The following is a 19561-nucleotide window of genomic DNA, read 5'->3' as shown; positions in this document are numbered from 1 at the left end:
CTATAAGTGAATAATACTACGCAAACTAGAAACCAAAATTCTATGAAACAGGGTTGTATTTTCTGGCTTATTTTAAAATGCCATCTACTTATTTAAATATTTATCTGCTCCTTATATGGGTCGGTAAAATATAATCAGTAAAACAATACAAAGTAATAACAAAGCACTAAAGGAGAATCACATTAAAAGCATATCCAGTATACATATAAAAACTGGGCTGCAGTCAAAAAAATCAAAATGGTTGGATGACTAGCTAGAAGTTTTCTCTGCTAAGAAATGGAATAATGGCAGTGCCAGATTGCTTGTTGGAGGAAGTGTTTCCCGTAGTTGAGTCACCAGAGCCAAGAAAGTCCTTTCCATACAATGTGCAATATCCAGTGGTAGGATGCAAAGGACTGTCTCTGCAGGATATCTTAAAAAGAGACAGGTAGATAAAGGGAAATGGTCAAACTATGGAGCCACTGTTGGGTCATCATCACTAACGTCTTAAACTCAGAATAGAAACATATTGGCAGTGAGTGAAGTTTCTTTAAAATTTGTAATGTCCAGAGTCTAAATCAAGTTCCCAATAGTATTTCAATTTTTTTAAAACTATCCTAGCCTTTATATGTATGTACCACAAGTTATATATAACTCAATTTGCTAACCATACTATTACAAGAAAAAATATATACATATATATGTTCCGCCCAACTCCAATGGACTCTATTGAGGCCACTGAAACCAGTATGATGAATTAAGCCTGTTCATGAAGGGGCTGGATAGGGACAGAACAAGTCTAAAACTAAGGCTAAATAATGCAGCAAGTCAGGAAATATCAAGTCTATTACAGAAGAAACAGCTGATAAATACCCTGCAAATTACAGGCACCACTCATAATCAATATTTTCAGAAAAGTCTGCTGAGGCCTTCAGGCCCTCAGCCTCGCACTAGGGGAAGAATCCTAGAATACTGAATTCTATCAAAGTTGATTTTCCATTTCACAAATACATACAAAATTGTAACTTAATAAAAGATTTTATTAATATAACTATGTTTGTCTTCCTTCTTCTTACCCTTCCTAGTCTAAGAAGTTGAAACTTAGTAAGAAAGATGAGCATAATAATTGAAATAATTCACCCTTTCCCCACTTTTACTAGGTACACAGGAACATCTGGAAATGGAGCTCTATTTCACTTTGCTTTTAACATATAAAATAAAAAGCAAATACACAAAGCAGTCCTGGGTTTTTCATGACACCAAATTAAAAAAAAAGCTTTAATGTACCAGCCAAGAAATCTTAAATCAGTATGTTTTCCCACCACAAGGATAACAAATGGCTTAATACTACAAAAAATTAAAGAGGTTCTTTATTTTAGCGCATCGTGCTGTGATATAACTCTGCCTGTCTATTGAAACAGTTGACAGTCTCATAAGAATGAAATGTGGAAACATAATGTAGAATTTTGCCAGAAGTAACTTTTCCCTCCATATACCACATGCTTGAAAAGGTGCAGCACTGAGTCTGTAGCCCAGTTCCCAATAATGCTGTTTCCCAACAGCTGCACATTGGATACAATGTCAAGTTATGAACCGTTATTCATGATCCAAACATCTGCATTCATCCCTTATCAAGGAATGTGTGGACAACAGAGACATGAAAGCATCAATGACGGTTTGGCAAAGTATAATTGTATCCTCCCTTTGTCATCTCCATGCCATTTATATCCACCCATCCATGAATCTCACACACACACATACACGCACACCAGAAAGATCCAACCTTTTGGAGGGGAACTTTGCAAATAGTGTGCTGAATATAAAATAAAATTAGGACATTTTTTTTCCTGCAAGCTCATGTAAATAATGTAAATATGGATCTAAAAACTAATTCATATTGTAATGGCCTAATAGTGCCATACTGATACTATTAGTGTGAAAGGTATAAAAGGTTGAAGTTCTTCCACCTCCTCTTCCAGAAGTCCTCTGAAATCCCGCACACACGCACCCCTCCTGGCTCTGCCTTCCTGCCATGGTACAGTGGGTTAGTAACTGCTTGGGGTGAGTGGGAGTGTGTGTGTGGGGGGGTCTTATTAGCATATAACAGTGAAACAACAGCAGCAATTTCTATACCAACTCCTGGCTCTGTAGTTTTTAGAGTGTATTAATTAGGGAAGTAAGGCCCTACCTCCTATTTTGGGCTAGATCAAGCACACAAACTTAAGCCTTATTAAAAAGGAAACAGACAAAAAAAGGACATAGAAATTCCTCTGGAACTTTAAGGAGTTCAGTGGTAAAAGATGCTGGACTATAGAGTTGCTAAAGTAGAGACAATGTCTCCAGAAAATACTGTCCTCCAGAAAAAAGCAACAAGTAAATATTCTGAGCAGAACACAAGATGGAATTGGTTTGCTAATAATCGGGGAAAGCTCTGTTGCCCAGAAAATCTGAAAGGTATAAAGCTCACCCAAACACTAGGAGTTCATGGATGAAAAAGAGAAAGAACAATCCAAATACCACAGACAGTAAAACAGACTTAATCACTTACAGCCAAATTAAAGCTTAAAATCTCAGCACAGATTCTTAGCTAAAACATTTATTTCTTGGAAATAGTTTCTGAATCTGGATCTGCATAGTTCTCTGTAGGTCTGCAGCCTTTTTTCAGAGACTTCTGTTCCTTGCCTTGGTCCCACAGCTTTCTGAGGCTTGAATTTAAAACAACGGTTTTGCTCTCTAGAAAGAAGAATGGCTCCTTCTGGCCTAGACCAGTGTTTCTCAACCTTAGCAACTTTAAGATGTGTGGACTTCAACTCCCAGAATTGCCTAGCCAGATAATAATTGCCTAGCCAATATTATCTGCCTGCCAGATAATACTGGCTGGGGAATTCTGGGAGTTCAAGTCCATATAACTTAAAGTTGCTAAGGCTGAGAAACACTGGTCTAGATGCAGGCAAGTATTAACTCTTCTGTTTGAAATACAGTAAAGGATGCTGATTCTGGTCTTGGAATCTTGTGAATACCAGCTGGTGACATAACTCATGTGCTCTAAACTGATCTCCATAATGCAGAATTAGTTGAACTGAATTCCTCAGCTGTTCTGTCAGTTTATCTTCCCATACCTTCTTTTTTTGGAAGTTGAACCCAGAGGGTGATAGGCCTCAAGATTCTGTACCATGAGCCGCTCAGAGTTGGTGATGACGAGTGGCATATAGGCCCAGTAAAATAAATAAAGGTGCCACCTTTTCAGCCGCATTTTATAAAGTTTTTTTCTTCTTTACAACTATCAGTTGGCATGTCAATGAAATATTTTTAAACTAAGTTGACCTAAAAAGCACTAGAGAGCTCTTGTCCTTGCTCAGGCCCGCAACTACGGTCTGTGTCACCCGGGGCAAACATGGATTCTGCACCCATTTTGGCGCCCCCCCAGCGCTCATTTTGGTGCCCCCCTAACACAGCGCCCGGGGCATATGCCCCGCTTGCCCCCCCTAGTTGCGGCCTTGTCCTTGCCTCTGGCTCAAATGCCAGTACATTCCAGCCAGGAAAAGGGTGGTGGCTACTGCACTTAAGAAGCAGCACATTTAGCACCTGTATGAAGCAATGTGCTTGCCTATTGGGAAATGTGCAAAGACGTTCTCTATGTTCCTTTTGCTTCCTGGAGTTGTCACTGGGATGACTGTTACTGGGTTTTACTTTCCTCAGATAAAGACAACATTTAGAGCCAGTCTTCCTGAATGCTTTATTAAGAGCAAAATGATCACGTTTGCTAAACCGTGCAGCAGCAGATGGGTTCAGGAAAGTTGGGGACTGAGCTGCCTCAGAGCTTCCTGGCCATATTAGGCTCCACTACTCTCAACATGAAGGCAGCCTCTATTATATTCAGTATAGAATTAGCACTCTGCAAATGTAAATCTTCCTCTCATATTAGGGCAGTGTTTCTCAGCCTTGACAACTTTAAGCATGCTGGCTGGGGAATTCTGGGAGTTGAAGTCCAGACATCTTAAAAGTTGCCAAGGTTGAAAAACGCTGTATTAGGGAAAGCAGTATTATGGCTTTCCTTTGTTGGAATCTTTAAATGAGTTCAGCATCACAGATGTGGTAACAACCTTCTGCTTTAACCAGCAGTGTATCTGCTACAATGGTAAGTTCACCGTAAATTAAGAAGGCCAAAACCCAGAACTGTTTCCTGAGGATGGGGGAGTGACAGGAGGAAACTGCTCACCTCCAAAGGAGACTATATTTGCAGCACCTTGGATGGTTCTGGCATAAGTACCTGTTTGAATATTGTTTCCAAGGAGCTACAGGGCTTGCATCTCTTACAGGAAAAGTACAAAAATAAACTGGTTCTCTAAAAGAGTCTATTCCACCTCTTTGGGGAAGGGATGCATTTGAAACAATAGTAAAGGTAAAGGTTTCCCTTGACATTAAGTCCAGTCGTGACCGACTCTAGGGGGCGGTGCTCATCTCTGTTTCAAAGCCAAAGAGCCGGCGTTTGTCCGTAGACACTTCCGTGGTCATGTGGCCGGCATGACTACACGGAACGCCGTTACCTGCCCGCTGAAGCGGTACCTATTGATCTACTCATATTTGCATGTTTTCGAACTGCTAGGTTGGCAGGAGCTGGGACTAGCAACGGGAGCTCACCCCGTCACGCGGATTTGAACCGCTGACCTTCTGATCGGCAAGCTCAGCAGCTCAGCGGTTTAACCCGCAGCGCCACCGCGTCCCTCATATTTGAAACAATACATACATGCAGATCTAAACACAATCATAAATAATCAGAAGATGGAGCTAACTGCAGCCATCAAATGTTTTGTGTCAAATTTGATCTTTTCAGTTGAGGAATGTTCTGTTATTCTAAAAACCATTAGGTGCTCTCATGCCCCCACTGGGTTTTCCTAACAGCAGTTGTGCCATTTCTTCCATTTTGTTGTGACTGAAAAGCTTGCAAAGGTTTGAAAAAGCTTGAAAAAGAGGAATGTGTCTCTCCAGCATGTCAGGTCTAATGGAATTATAGCCAGCAGAGCTCTTCCTGGTGGCTAAATGTAATTGAATATAACTGAGATTCTTCCTGCTCATCTCTCCACACAAGAGGAACCTGCTTCACATTACAATGGTAAACATCTCTCTTGAAAGTACCACTGCAGAGTGCATTTGGAGTAACCATCTTAAGAAAATTTTCCCACCATATGGAACATGGGTTTGCTAAAAAGAAAACTGGAGTAGAGCTATTTTTCTTGATGTGTAAATTTTTTGACATAGAGATATGTATTTATTGCAAGATGGAGCAATCAGCTTTGTGAATCTTCATATGCATTCTGGAACAAGCCCAGACATGTACTGCTTCAATAAGAACCAGTTTAGAGTTCTCTTTTTTCCCCTTGAAGACTATAGAGATAAAACTCCTCATTGCAGAGTTAATTTTAGCTATGTGACATTGACATTCATGCTCACTTAGGAAAAAAGCAACTTCATGGATCAAGCAAGGTCAAATCATACTGCTGATACACAGATTCAAAATGTTGCATATCATTCATTTTATGGAGAACCATGTTTGTTCCTTGTCTCCAGCACAAGTTCCATTTTCTTATGAAAACTACACAATATCTGGGCCAAGGAGGGGAATATAATTACAGACAAGCACTATAATTACTATACTGCTTGTTTTAGAGTATATTTCACACAAGGGAGGCTTTGTCTCCTTTTTGACTGACACAAAATGCTAACAAATCAGAAAAGCTAAGAAAGCACTGAAAGATTTTAAAGATTATTAATTTGAGCAAATGCTACATGATAATTATGCTACAAAGTGCTACATGCATTGGCATGTAGCGGCTGTCAGCCATTTGAGGTAAGCTGTGTCAGGAAACAGACGCCACAATAACCTCCCTTGATTTCCTTTTTCAAGGTTATCTGAGTACTACTCTACAGTAACATTACACTTTCCATAGCAGATTAGAAGATTATTTCCGTGTCTACAAATATCAGGTAGGTTGTCATTCTGAAATACAGGGCTTTACAAAATGGTAGGTTAGTTCATCATTCTGAAATTTACAAAAGAGTAAAAAAATTTAAATTCATTCAAAGCTCTCCTTCATGAACCAAAGCCAAGGTCATCAAAGCGGATGTGGACCTAATCTCTGGATAAAAAGCAGACATGTGAGAAAGAACACTTGGGAAGAGGAAGCATAGAACTATTTCCTACACATACTGTATACAGTGCAATTCCACCTTTAAAAGCAAGTATTTCTTCTAGAAGAGATCTCCTTCAACTGGAAAACAGAGAGTTAAGTGCCCATCATATCCTGCAGCTGCAGCAGCCAAATTACTCATTTGCTGCCTTAATGGAAACCAATTACTCGGCTTTGATTTTCACTTCCTTCAAATAAAGCCACCTAGGTCTCCCTGGAAATTACATCCCAGGCCCTGCTGTTACTGTCCCTGCAATTACTCTGCCGACATGCCTGGTCAACCTCCTTAACCAGTGCAGGGGGCAAAGGGTAATTCAATGGCATGCAGTCTCTCTTTTGGTCTCTGACCAACCTTCAGAGCAAGAATAGCTTTCTAACGAGCCAAAACGACACAATAAATATCAGGCAGTTCTGCCTCCCATTTCTTTATCTTGTGAACAGAGGTTGCTTATTGCACTTGAACATCCAGTTTACTGAGAACAAGCTGAAGTTGCATTAGTGGATCAGCCACAGACAAATGTGAAATGAATAAAGGGCAGATAATTACTGACAGCAATAAAGGTAAAAAAACCCTCAAGAAATGTTATGCTTGCAAACAGAAGCAATGGAAAAGAAATAAGGAAGTGTTCAAACATACAGATGTGCTATGAAGTTGATTCTAATGAAGAATAATGCCTGTAACAGATTTGATCTGGGTTTTGAAATGCATTTTTCCCAGAGAAACCATCCATTTGTCTTTCTCAGCTTCATGAAACATGCACATGTAGTTCCTGCCTAGAGAATAACATTACAGCTAACATCTTGGCAAGATCACACACAACAGCAAGCCAGTAGCCTCTGAACTAATACATGCCAGCAATAAAGGTGCAGTGCAACATCCAGGAAAGGAAGAAGCAACATCTTGAAGGCTGGGGGCACACGCCTAGCCATTTGCTCAAGAGCAGAGGAATATAGGGACTACCTTACCCCAAGTCAGATTTAGGTCTCCAGGCAGGAGTTCTTCCTTCTGCAGGCAAAGCAGCAGTGGCAGAGCGTGTGTTGCACCTGGAGGACGTTCCAGGTTCAAACCTTGCCATCTCTAGATAAGCTAAAAAAACTCTTCCCTGAAACCTTGGTGAGTATTCCCAGTCAATGTTGGTGACACTGAGCTATGTGAACCAGTAGCCTGACTTTATTTATTTATCATATTTTTATTGCCACCCTCTCACCCACTCAGGGAGTTTGACTTTGACTTTGACTCAGCATTAGGCAGCTTCTGATATTCATAGCAGTGAAAAAATGTATTTATTACTACAACTTGAAGAAATGATATAGGGCTTTAGAGAATTTATTAAGCAAATAAATAGAATGCAACAGGACAACTTCCTAGATTGCAGGACTAGTCTGTTTAATCCAGCATAGCAGAGGAAAACATCTGTATGACTATACTAGAGAACAGATGGTAGCTATTAACTCACACCTAATTACAATGGAGAGCATTGATCCACAAAGTGACTGAGAGTCAGACACGACTGAATGGATAGACCAGACCAGAATTACTTCTATTATTCTACTTTTGGGAATTTGCCAGTGATACAGGTTCACTCTCATTATAGAAGCCATTGCTAGGATTATGAAATTATATATTACTGTGATCACTGTGTTTATTCACCAAAATCCAGATAGCACTGAAAGGTACAAATCTGGAGGAACAGACCATGAAGCATGATGATGATGCAGCATAGGAACAGAAAAGCTCTCAGTGAGTTTTCCTAATCAGGATTCCAGTGGGGAAAGTTTCACACAACAATGTCAAGGGAGTCACTCATTAATTTCATAACAATGAAAAGCTCAAATGTTACATATCACAATGGAAACAGAAGCCTTGATGCTAAGAAAAGTGCACTTTGCCTTGTTTGTGGGCTTTCTGGAAGGGAGGGAATTAGGAACAACTTGCTTTTTGGAACTGAATTACTGAAAAAAAAAAAAGTGTAATAGGGCCTGCCTCTATTTGGAAGTACAAGATTGTGCCAGCCACTGAATAGACAAACACTGATAAAACCTGATTACCTCAGTGATCTCGAGTGGTCACTGTGCCATCTTTATGCTTCAGTGTCATCACCTAACATACACCTCAGCTCTGATTCAGGTTCCTAACTACTGTACAATTTTTCCAGTGTTTACATCACAAAAGGCAGTAAACATAATGTACAAACATGCAGTTTGAAAAGAGAGGCAGCTGGGTTGCTTAGCCAGAGCACAATCCTCCTCCTTTTTACAAGGCTGCTTCCTTTTCCCTCTTTGTTTCCCCTTGCAATAGTAACCACTGGCGCAAGTTGCTGCAGTTCTCATGTGCCTCTTGGATGGCCAGTCTTAGAATAGCTGTGCAGGATTTTTCTGCCCCCGCATGGCATAACGAAGAACCTACATGCCATTCAAAAAAAAATGCCTTCACTACTGGTTCGTCTCTCTCCTCCCCTTCTAACACCACTCCCTTTTAACACAAGCCAATAAGACTGCTTCTAAGCCCACTAGGCTTTCCCTGTCAGTATTCATGGGCTGCTTGTAAATAGCAGAAGAGGAGGGAAGTGTTTGCATACACTGAGCTGGCTAAAAGATTCAAGTGGCAAGAAGGAGTGATGCTGCTCAATATAAACCAGAGAATATGGAAACGGGGTAAGAGCTGCTTTTTTTTGGCATTTTCATTTGGGATTACAGAAGGGAAGGGAGAGGCTTCTACCTGAATCTCATTAACCATGGAGCTGTACAGGAGTTGCCTAACCACAGGATGCAGATCCACTAACAGAAACTTTGGCTCCAAGGACAGTTGGCAGAAATGGCTTTGACTTCTCTGTGCAATAAATGGCAGTCTCAAATGGATGTAAAGACAAGTTATCTGAGAGAGAAACTGCTTGGAGGCACATCCTTAAACATTTTCAAAGATCCTGAAGTAGAGTTCAAAGGGATTTGGCTCAAGGGCATATTTATTTTTACCTTTATAGATGCCCTGTGCCCTTGAAATTATTTGGGGCAAAAACTGAACACAGAGGCTTGCTAAACTGGTACCAAGCCTTATCATGGCATGCTGAACAGTAACTGCATATTACTTTTTCTCCTGGATGTTGTTTTTTTCTGCAATGTACACATCATTTTAGAAGATTTTTTTAAGTCTCTAAAAGGGGCCATCTGATTTTAGCAATCCATTCAACTGTCAGCCGTTCACATTACAATGTTCCATGAAGGACCATGCTCAGTGTGAATTCTATTTTGGCAGCCTGGATTGATCTTGCTGGCAGGAAAGAGTGAATTCCACTGTTTCACGATGAGCGTGCTGACATTAATTCTATTTATTTGGAAAATCCTGGGGAAGCTGTTGGTATTGTCTGAACTCGGTATTCAAGTTAGCATCTTAAGCAATGCTTCCACTTTCACAAGCTGCCCTGAAGCCTGCATCTGTACTGCTGATCTCTTGAGTTGTACCAGGAAGAACCTTCGGCATGTCCCTGTCCCACTGCCTCCTACTACCACCACCTTGGATCTCAGCCACAATGCTATTGTTCAGCTTCATGATTATTGGCTGTCTACTTTACCACGTCTTGAGACCTTTAGGATTAGCCACAACAAAATAAGAAACATCACCCAACAGGTGTTTTGCAATGCTACTTACCTTGTACATCTGGATATGTCCTCCAACCATCTGCAAACTGTGGAAAAGTACTACTTTGAAGACCTTGTGAACTTGAAAGAGCTTCTGCTCTACAATAACAAGATTGTGCAAGTAGATGAAAATGCTTTTGTCACACTAATCAATTTGCAAAAGATTTATCTAAGTTGGAATAGGCTAACTAAATTTCCATTTGAGTCTATTCAAAGACTTGAACATCCTTATCTAAGGACCCTTGATCTTTCTGCCAATAACCTAAGCAGCATTCCTGTTCAGGTAATAGCAACTTTGCCTAAGTACATTAAAAATGGCTTATATCTTCACAACAATCCTGTGAAATGTGACTGCTCTCTCCAGGAGATGCTCCAGGAATGGAAACATCGTGGTTTCAGTTCTGTGCAAGATTTTGTAGAGGAGCATACTTGTAAAGCTTACCCCAATATGTTCTCCTTAATTAAGACCTTCAATTACAATAAGTATTTTAAAGTTTGCTCCTGGAGTCAAAAGAAATTTGGCATTCCAGAAGTGCTGTGCAGAGTGGGAGAATCCTTGGTAATAGACTGCAACACAAGCCTCCATGAGGACAATACCACCACTTACAGGTGGATCTCCCCACACCATGAATTATTCATGTATCCTGAGCACAGTGATCAGACACATCAACCTTTAAAAAATGGAAGCTTAAAGATCATAAATGCCAACCTGTCATATTCAGGTATATATGAGTGCATAGCAATCAGTGAGCTCCAAAAGATCAACGAAACATACGAAGTTAATGTCACAGTCCACTACCCCAAATTAGTTGAGCCTTTCAGTACTAGCCTCACAACCCTCCTAGGGTGCGTTGTAAGCTTGGTATTAGTGCTGATGTATCTGTACCTTACACCATGTTGTTGCTCTAAATGCTGCAGGAAGCCTATAAGTCCCCCTCAAGACTGCAGTGCCCAATCATCTATTCTCAGTACCACTCCACCGGCCACAGATGGAACAAATCGCAAGATCAGTGCAAATAAGCATGTTGTTTTTCTAGAGCCTATCAAGGAGAACCAGAATGGCAAGGTCAAGCTGGCTGTCACTGAAGACTTTGATGCCAAAAACCCCAAGCTCCTGCGACTTAAACTGGACTCAGAATCAGTCAGTACAGCCTTTTCTAACCCCATCATGTCACCAGCTGATGCATAGGAAACCAACTCCACAAAGCCTTTCTGGGTGGATGGTTGGAATGAAAAAAAATCCTGTTTCCATCCTGGGAGGAAGAGAGAAGACAAGATATATTTATGAAGGATTTCCTCACCAAAACCTATAGAGGATTTTTAAAATTGCCCCTTGGATGATGATGAATCTTACATCTTCCATCATCTCCCCTGCTAATTCCTGCCAATTGCTCCAGTTCTCTTTGGCATGAAAAAGCAACTCCTTTTAAGCAAGGAAAGGAATAATTGTTCTTTACACATCCCAGATGACTGCTGCATGCTTCATCCTCAAGACAATACAATGTTCTAGAAGGATATCTTCTCCCATCAGAAAGCTGCTGTGGAATATAAACTTGTGTCATGGCTTTGACCTTTAGAGAACAAACTTTTTACTATATAACAAGCCTGTTTTCATTTCTGCAGAAGACAAAGTGCCTCGCATTACCACACAGAGACCCTTTCTTGCTTACTTCCAAACTGCTCTAGCTAGCTACTGCTTCAAACATCAATTGTGAAAATAAATTCCTGAATCCACCCTTTCCACCATCTGCATTGCTTAAAAAAAGTCAGCATGGGTAAAAAACTGAAGCAATGTTCACTGCCTCAGATGACCAAACTTGGATATGTGCAGTTAGCCAAGTAAGTAAAATTGATTGTATGCCTAGACCATTTTAATAAACTGCTTTATTTCACTGGAACTCAATATGCTGGCTGCAATTTAAAAGTTCCATGTTCTAGATGTCTCTTAACGAGTAATCTTTTCCCTAGTGGCATTCCCCAATGCAACCAGGCAGTACCACTGCTATGATGAACAGATTGGGTATATGTATTTTTCTTAATTTCAGTGGCAAACAAAAACCCATGCCTGAAAATAGTATCTAGTTTGCACCTAAAGGGTTAAGTTCTTGGAACTAGAGATTCAAGAGAATTATAGTCAAAGTTAAAAAGGACACTACTTTAGAGAAAGTGCTGATGTTCTTTATTTTCTTTTGTGAACAATTAGACTATGACCGACACAAACATTGCCCCTGATTTCATACATTTTTACATAAGGTAAGGAATACATAATACATAAGGTAAGGACGCGGTGGCGCTGCGGGTTAAACCGCTGAGCTTGCTGATCAGAAGGTCGGCGGTTCGAATCCGCGTGACGGGGTGAGCTCCCGTTGCTAGTCCCAGCTCCTGCCAACCCAGCAGTTCGAAAACATGCAAATGTGAGTAGATTAATAGGTACCGCTTCAGCGGGCAGGTAACGGCGTTCCGTGTAGTCATGCCGGCCACATGACCACGGAACTGTCTATGGACAAACGCCGGCTCTTCGGCTTTGAAACGGAGATGAGCACCGCCCCCTAGAGTCAGACACGACTGGACTTAATGTCAAGGGAAACCTTTACCTTTACCTTTAAGGAATAGATATCTAGCACAGCCACTCAAAGGTAGAATCTCCTTTTCATTCATTTTGTCATCAAGCAGTCATAAAAGATGCATTCGATCTTAGAATAATATCTAGGACCCAAGGGTACCATGCTCAAGCTTGTCATGTAATGCAGGACTTGTATGAACAAACTTTTCTGCTTCTTTCTCCTTCAAAAGGGCGGATTTGTTTGAGAAAGTACTAATTCGGTAGTACTCTCAATCCATAATAAGAAATGGTGTGACAGGACTAAAAGTCCTCTTAAGTTGCATGTAAATGAAAGTGTCTATGTTTAAAAATAATTTTTTGCATTTGAAAGTGTCTTTACATCATTACATTGTGGGACAGAGCTGGCTTTGTGTATATTATCAGGTCTTCTAACGAAGTAAAATTCCCTGCACAATAGGCCAGTTTTAGCTAATCTCCATTATCTGCTCAATTCAAAAGAAGTTCAACTTTAGATTAATTTGAATAGAGGCAATCAGGTATATTGAATGTTCACTGTCTCACTCTTGGTAATTCAAATTATATCCCCATTTAGACTTGACATGGTGCTATGATTGGAAAATGCAAAAAGATACAGATTAATGTAAAACCAAATGTAAAATCTGGCATATGTGAAATGCTTCATTACTTTAAGGTAAAGGTAAAGGTTTCCCTTGACGTAAAGTCCAGTCGTGTCCGACTCTAGGGGGCGGTGCTCATCTCCGTTTCAAAGCCTTGGAGCCGGCGTTGTCCATAGGACACTTCCGGGTCATGTGGCCAGCATGACTCACGGAACGCCGTTACCTTCCCGCCGAAGCGGTACCAATTAATCTACTCACATTTGCATGTTTTCGAACTGCTTGGTGTGCAGGAGCTGGGACGAGCAACGGGAGCTCACCCCGCCGCGCGGTTTCGAACCGCCGACCTTCCGATCGACAGCTCAGCGGTTTAACCCGCAGCGCCACCACGTCCCTCTCTTCATTACTTTACAAGTACATAATTTTAAAAGGTGATAATGTTATGATATCCAGACAAGAATGATGCAAAGATCATCATAAACCATTACAAAGGGTATTAAACTGACAGAGAAATTAGTAAGCATGTCAAAAGTTAGAGTAATGAATACAACTGCTCTGTAAGTTATGAGTGATCCCGTATATAGTTCTATATATTTGTTTTTCAAATTTATTTTAGAAATGTGTTTAGTCACTCCCTCATTCTAAGAGAACTCGAAGTAATCTAAACAGCAAACAAAAAGAAAAACTAGACTCCTGATTTTTTTCACTACAATAAAAGTTATTAATATATAATTCAGGGTTTCTCAACCCTAGGGTTCTGCGAGAGGTCACTAGGGGTTCCCTGGGAGAGCAGGATTTATTTAAAAAATTATTTCAAATTCGGGCAACTTCACATTAAAGGGGTAAGTTTAATTCTTTATTTTTAGATTAAGAACACTGTTAGTGTATATATACAGGCCTACACATGAAATGGATGTAATAATTTTGTAACTTTGGCCTATATTTGAGCCTGAATGTGCAGGGGTTCCCCAAGGCCTGAAAAATATTTCAAGGGTTCCTCCAGGGTCAAAAGGTTGAGAAAGGCTGATATAATTCATAGAAAATATGTAAGCCCATAGTTTAAAACAACCATTGGATTCTTCTAAAGTCAGTCCAAATTTGAGGGTATCTTCTGGCCAGCAACTGGTTTTTTTTCTAGAGAGTCATTAGAAAAATCAGGGGAAGGGAGCCAATGTCTCAAATCCCTACCCCAAAAGTGATCTGCAAGCACTTCTGTTGACATACACATTATTTCCAAATCTGGATCAGGTAATATTTTTCAGGGAAACATTAGACTTCCAGTTTCTAATTCCTCCCATACAGTATTGTACATTTTATTATTTGTTTTGTATCTTTAAAAGCTTAAGATTGTTAATGCTTATTAATCAAAATCTTTATCCTTTTCTATTTTTTTTAAACTATCTGTAATGAATCTTATGTACTGTAAAATCCTGGCTACAGAAATCTGCCTGAATAACAATTTGCATTATACCTGGAAAGTACCTGAACTTGGACTGTCTTGAACCTCTAGAGGAAAGCCTTTTCAACGTTGTAGTTTCTAAGGACACTGTATATGAGCCTTCAAGAATCAAGCTTGCAACAGAGAGAGAACTACCATCAAAACTGCTTTCAGCTGACACCAGTCTTTGCAAGGGGGAGCAATGAACTTACATCAGGCCCTATGCATGGGTTTCTGCAGGAAAAGCAAGAGGGGCAAATGATAAAATGTATGTTATAATTTCTGATGCCACGATTTGTGTCAGGCATCCTGATGCAAGTATATAATTGCAGCATTTGTGTGATTACATCACTGCACATGTGCCATCGTTTTGGCCTCATCACAGTTTGCTATGTATACTGCTGGCATTACAGTCTGGGATATGTATAGGCACAGATTAATCCTTGCTCCTCTTTAATGGCAAAAGCTCATATCTTGCTGCCTTCCTGCTGTTTTGAGGAAAAAAAAAAAAAGCTGAGCAGCAGACATAAAAGTTGCCAGAGTCAGCATTAAAAGATAAAGCACACTTTTTCTTGTTTAGCCTTCTCCTGGCAGTGGGGTGCACTTGTGTTCCTTTCAAAAGGAAAGCACAACATTCCATTTCTTGGTCAAGGAACACAACAGAGAATTGCCAAGGTCTCTTTAGGTCAGAATTGCCAAGGTCTCCAGTTACATGTATCAGAGGATCCACCTAAAAGGGTGCAATGTGTTGGGAATAAGAGAAGAGGCTGTAAAATTCAGTTTACTTATATCTTCTTTTGTGCACTTTGTGACTATAGTCAAATGTGGAATTTGGAGCTGAAATTGATTTCTTAAAATGTTCATCCTTTTTTATTTGGAAAAAAAAAGCAGAAAATGTTTGCTGAAGAATCAAAAACCAGGGAGCATAGGTGATCTCAAGTACAGAATTCCTATTGCATTTCAACTATTTATTATTTTATAGCCCATGAATCATTGCCAAATTATTCAAAATAAAACAATTATTTTCAAAACTTAAACAAAAATTAATATGATTTCCAGAATTTATTTTGAGGGTAAAGCGTGCATTACTTCTGTAAAATGCATGCCACTCCTGATTATAAACCAGAAATAACTCTAAAAAAAAAAAATGTAATCACAGAAGAGGTGATTTCTTGAAACTCTGCCTAGCTTTCTTCCATGTATACAGCCCTATAACAGAGAGGGGGAACCTGTTAGCTTTCAGATGTTGCTGAGCAATAATTTCTAGGATCCCTCACCATTAGTGGGATCAGTTGAGGCCACTGGTTTGGTTAATCTGTAACATCTGGATGATCACAGGTTCCCTGCTCCAACACTCTAGATGTGCTAAATATTCCCAGAAGGGGCTTCCAACTTTACATCTACTTTATTTAACAAATGTATATAGCCACCCACCTACAATGGAACTCTGTTGGTTATCAAACAATAAAGCATAATGCACAATCAAATCAAGTAAAAGAAACAAGTTGAGGTCATGGTAATAACACCTTACTAAGACATCCCCCACATATACAGTATATCCCAGAATCCATTAACATCCCAGATCCAGTAGAAAAGTGAGGTCTTCATAGCCTTTTGTGAAATACTGTATATGATGTTCTGCCTAGCTTATGTAATTATTCAAACACTTGGCAAAGTGCAAGATTATGCAAAAGACGAGCCCAGTTTCTATTTCAGTCGTCTTACTGAACCTAAGCAGGCAGCAATAATGCTTGTTTTCATCTGGCTTTCAGTCACGTGCTAACTGGAGAGAACATAGCAATGTCAAAGTTCATTGTGACTTCTGACCTTATACTAAGCATTAAAATATTGGGCTTGGGCCAGGTAATCACAGCAAAATATATTTTATTCAACTCTTACTCTCCAAACAACATTAATTTCATACTTACCCTTAATTTACACTATTGATATAGGACACTTTTGCTGTCAAATTATTATTTCATTGTGCTTGCTAATTAATGGAATTCATTTATGAGGCAGCTAATTTAATTTTGATGTCCATGGGGTGCTGTGGGAAGAAAATAACTATACCACTAAAAGGAGTTTATCCTTAGAATTCACTCACTATATCCCAGTCAAATATGCATTCCCTGGAAACAAAAGTTTGAAAGCACAGGCTTTAGTGGGCAAGCTAGGGATTGTTGTTATATTCCTGCCAAGGGAAATCACAACTGCAAAGGAATATTTAGTTATCTTTTGAAAAAGACTATTGGGTTGAAACTGAAAAAAGAAAATAATACCCACATTAGGATTGCCAAGGATCTTACATTCTATTAAAAAAAAAATTTTTTTCAAAAGACCTTGGTGAAAAACAAAGAACTTCTCCAACCTCAAAGAGGCTGTCCCTCTTAGCTAGGAGAGAAGGGAATGTTGCAGTTTCTCCCCGCTAATTCTTTTGTTTTCTCTGCAACACATAAAAACTCAGTGGGTCAAGCCCTAAAGTTATTCTTCCAGGATCCAGAATTACATTTTATTGTGTTTTACCTTAATTCCTGCTTCTTGAGTCCAGTGATTATCACACAATTAAAAAAAAGATCTTTAATATAAAAAAGGGGGGGAAAGGAAAAAATGACCAAGAAGAAAAGAAAAAGGAAATAATAAAAGGCGTATTATATTATATATAGAAATTATTCTGCCTAGTTTTTAAATACATTATTAAGCCCTGACCACACTTAATAATATCGATCAGTCTTTCCATTATGCTGAGAAAACAAGGAGAAAGCAAACACACACTTGCAATACAAGACTGTAAATTTGGGGTCACTTTGTCTTTCCAAGATTGAAAAGTAATATTTTTGCTATCTTCCATGCTCAATAAATCCGTAACTATATGGTTATAAATTCCAGGGTTTGGGTATGTAACTCAAAGTACATTCACATTGTTAAACTATACTGAAGTTGGTAACCTCACTGATGTTGTAACAAACTGATGGACTTGTAACAACCAAACTGGGGCAACAGTGGGACAAGGCCATTTCATATGCGTATATGTCTCATCACCCACCCTACACTTCAAACGTAATCCGGATGACAGCCAAGCCTTTTAAAATATTCTCTCGGCAGACCAAAAAACATGAAAAAGATTTTTTTCTTGAATTAGTCTCATTTTAAGTTCATTAAAAACATGCTTAATAGCCTTTAAGACTTTTAGCTGTTGATTTATTAATATGGGACATTCAAATTACTTAATAGTTCTTGCAAATAACCAATATCCACCTTAATAATGCTATTTAATTGTTCACAAAAAATACTGCAGATTTGGAATAAATCAAGATACATACCAACACCAACAGAAGTTCAGGCGCTATAGTCACTATTAATATATCAAAACCAAACTCTGAAATCAAGAGGTGTTTTAATTGAATATACAGTACTGCCATTTTCACAATTTTAGGCAATCCAAATTCCTCTTGCATAACTCAAATTATTTTTAAAAATTGGCAATAAGCTGATGTAAGTATTAATATACCCACTTGCCCATGAGTTTATATAAAATAAATGACCTGCTTTTTCAGACTGGGACTATCCAAGGGTATATGCTGATTTACTATATTTGAGTAAAGAGAATGGCCTTGAAGCTCAGAGGGAAGATATGCTACCAAGGCAACGATCAGATAAACAAGGCTTGAGCCCAGGCCAAGAAAGTACTTTATGAAAACACCTCAGACGGTTCCCCTCTTTATTCTCATGAAGATAAGAGGGAGGAAGGGAAGCACATTTAGACTTGCAATTCTGTTAATATAGCTGTTCTACTAAAAGTAGCTTTAGGTCTGCATAGTGTCTGTTTCTTAGTCTGGTCTACCTTATAGGGCTAACAATTCATCATGAGAGTAAGGGCTGAAATTATACCACTGTCCCAATATCTTCCAAATGTGCTTTGCCATTTTTGATGTATGAAATATATAGAACTACAGCTAAAAATGGAGTTAAGCCCCTGCCATGATGTCAAAGAGGTCATACAATAACTTTCTAATTGTGCTCATAGTGATTTTTTGACTCCTGACATTCATTTCATAGAGCAACAGAAGTCAAAATTTGTATCCAGTGATAAAGCTGGAGGTCAGAAAAGTTAAAACCTCAATTATCACAAGACAGCTGTTATTTTAATAAAGAAAATCTAGGGGGTTGTCGTGCCCATAAAAAAAATCTTAGTATCTTATCAATCTTCCTAAAGTAAGACATTAGCATATATTCATTTTTACAATATTTATCTTTCCCCATCACTCAGTGGGGTTTTAACCATCTATTTATATTGATTTTTATCTGAAAATTTAAAATGTGATACATTTACATCCACTTGAAAGTAGTAAAAGTAAATATAAAGGCAAAACATGTTTCAGAAATTTCCACTTTACCTATGGGGAGCCACAGAAATGACCTTGGAAGAAAACTATACAGCAACAATTACAGAAACATGTATTATGCCCAGGAAATGAAGAAGACATTAGAAAGATACTCAAACTGACTCTGCCTTAAGTCCTGGGGTGTAAGGGAGGGAAGGGAAAACATAGACAGGCTTTCAAGATTCTATTACCGTACCCTGTATCAATAGAGTTCCGGAATCTTTCTTGAAGAGTCTATTTCCTGACCTGGCCTACCTCAAAGGGCTGACATCACCATATAAAAGGCCTCTTCTGCATCCAAAAAACCACCACTGTGGATTTCAATTTTTCTGAATGCATATCCAGAATGTCAATTAGTCTAATTTATTATCAGATGCTTGGCAACCTTTTCTAAAAACAGATTGTGTAGAATAGATAGTCATAAGATATCTATATGCCAGAGCCATTGTCAATATTTTTGCATCACCATTTACAAGGTAATTGGCCAATACCTTGCAATCAGTCTATTAAATCTCAATGATTTATCTCATTAAACACTGCCTATATCTCAGCCCAAACCACTTAATTTTCATTGGCTATGTGATTTGTCCAGAAGTCCTGATCCATACATAGAATCCCAAAATCCCGTATGAAGATATTGGCTGCTATCTCCAGACAGTGCGAAGAAAAAAGAATAAAAGGTCAGGGAAAAAGAGAAAGCGCTTGAATCATCCCGAAACCATCCCCCCCGGTCCGTGGAAAAATGGTCTTCCACGAAACCG

At 39.1% G+C, this 19561-nt stretch overlaps 2 protein-coding genes across 2 annotated transcripts in view; one reads left to right on the top strand and one right to left on the bottom strand.

Annotated features, from left to right (window-relative positions):
• Nucleotides 1–19561, bottom strand: part of RNF123 (ring finger protein 123) — a 110109-nt gene that overhangs the window by 13835 nt on the left and 76713 nt on the right. The window lies entirely within an intron of this gene.
• Nucleotides 8671–11597, top strand: AMIGO3 (adhesion molecule with Ig like domain 3). The gene has a single exon (XM_063292013.1). The coding sequence runs from the start codon at nucleotides 9469–9471 to the stop codon at nucleotides 10990–10992; it is 1524 nt and encodes a 507-aa protein (XP_063148083.1). The 5' UTR covers nucleotides 8671–9468; the 3' UTR covers nucleotides 10993–11597.

The sequence above is a fragment of the Candoia aspera genome, chromosome 2, assembly GCF_035149785.1.
Source record: "Candoia aspera isolate rCanAsp1 chromosome 2, rCanAsp1.hap2, whole genome shotgun sequence".
Taxonomy (NCBI): Eukaryota; Metazoa; Chordata; class Lepidosauria; order Squamata; family Boidae; genus Candoia; species Candoia aspera.
Note: the sequence above shows the minus strand (reverse complement) of the source record. Positions and strands in the feature narration are given on the sequence as shown.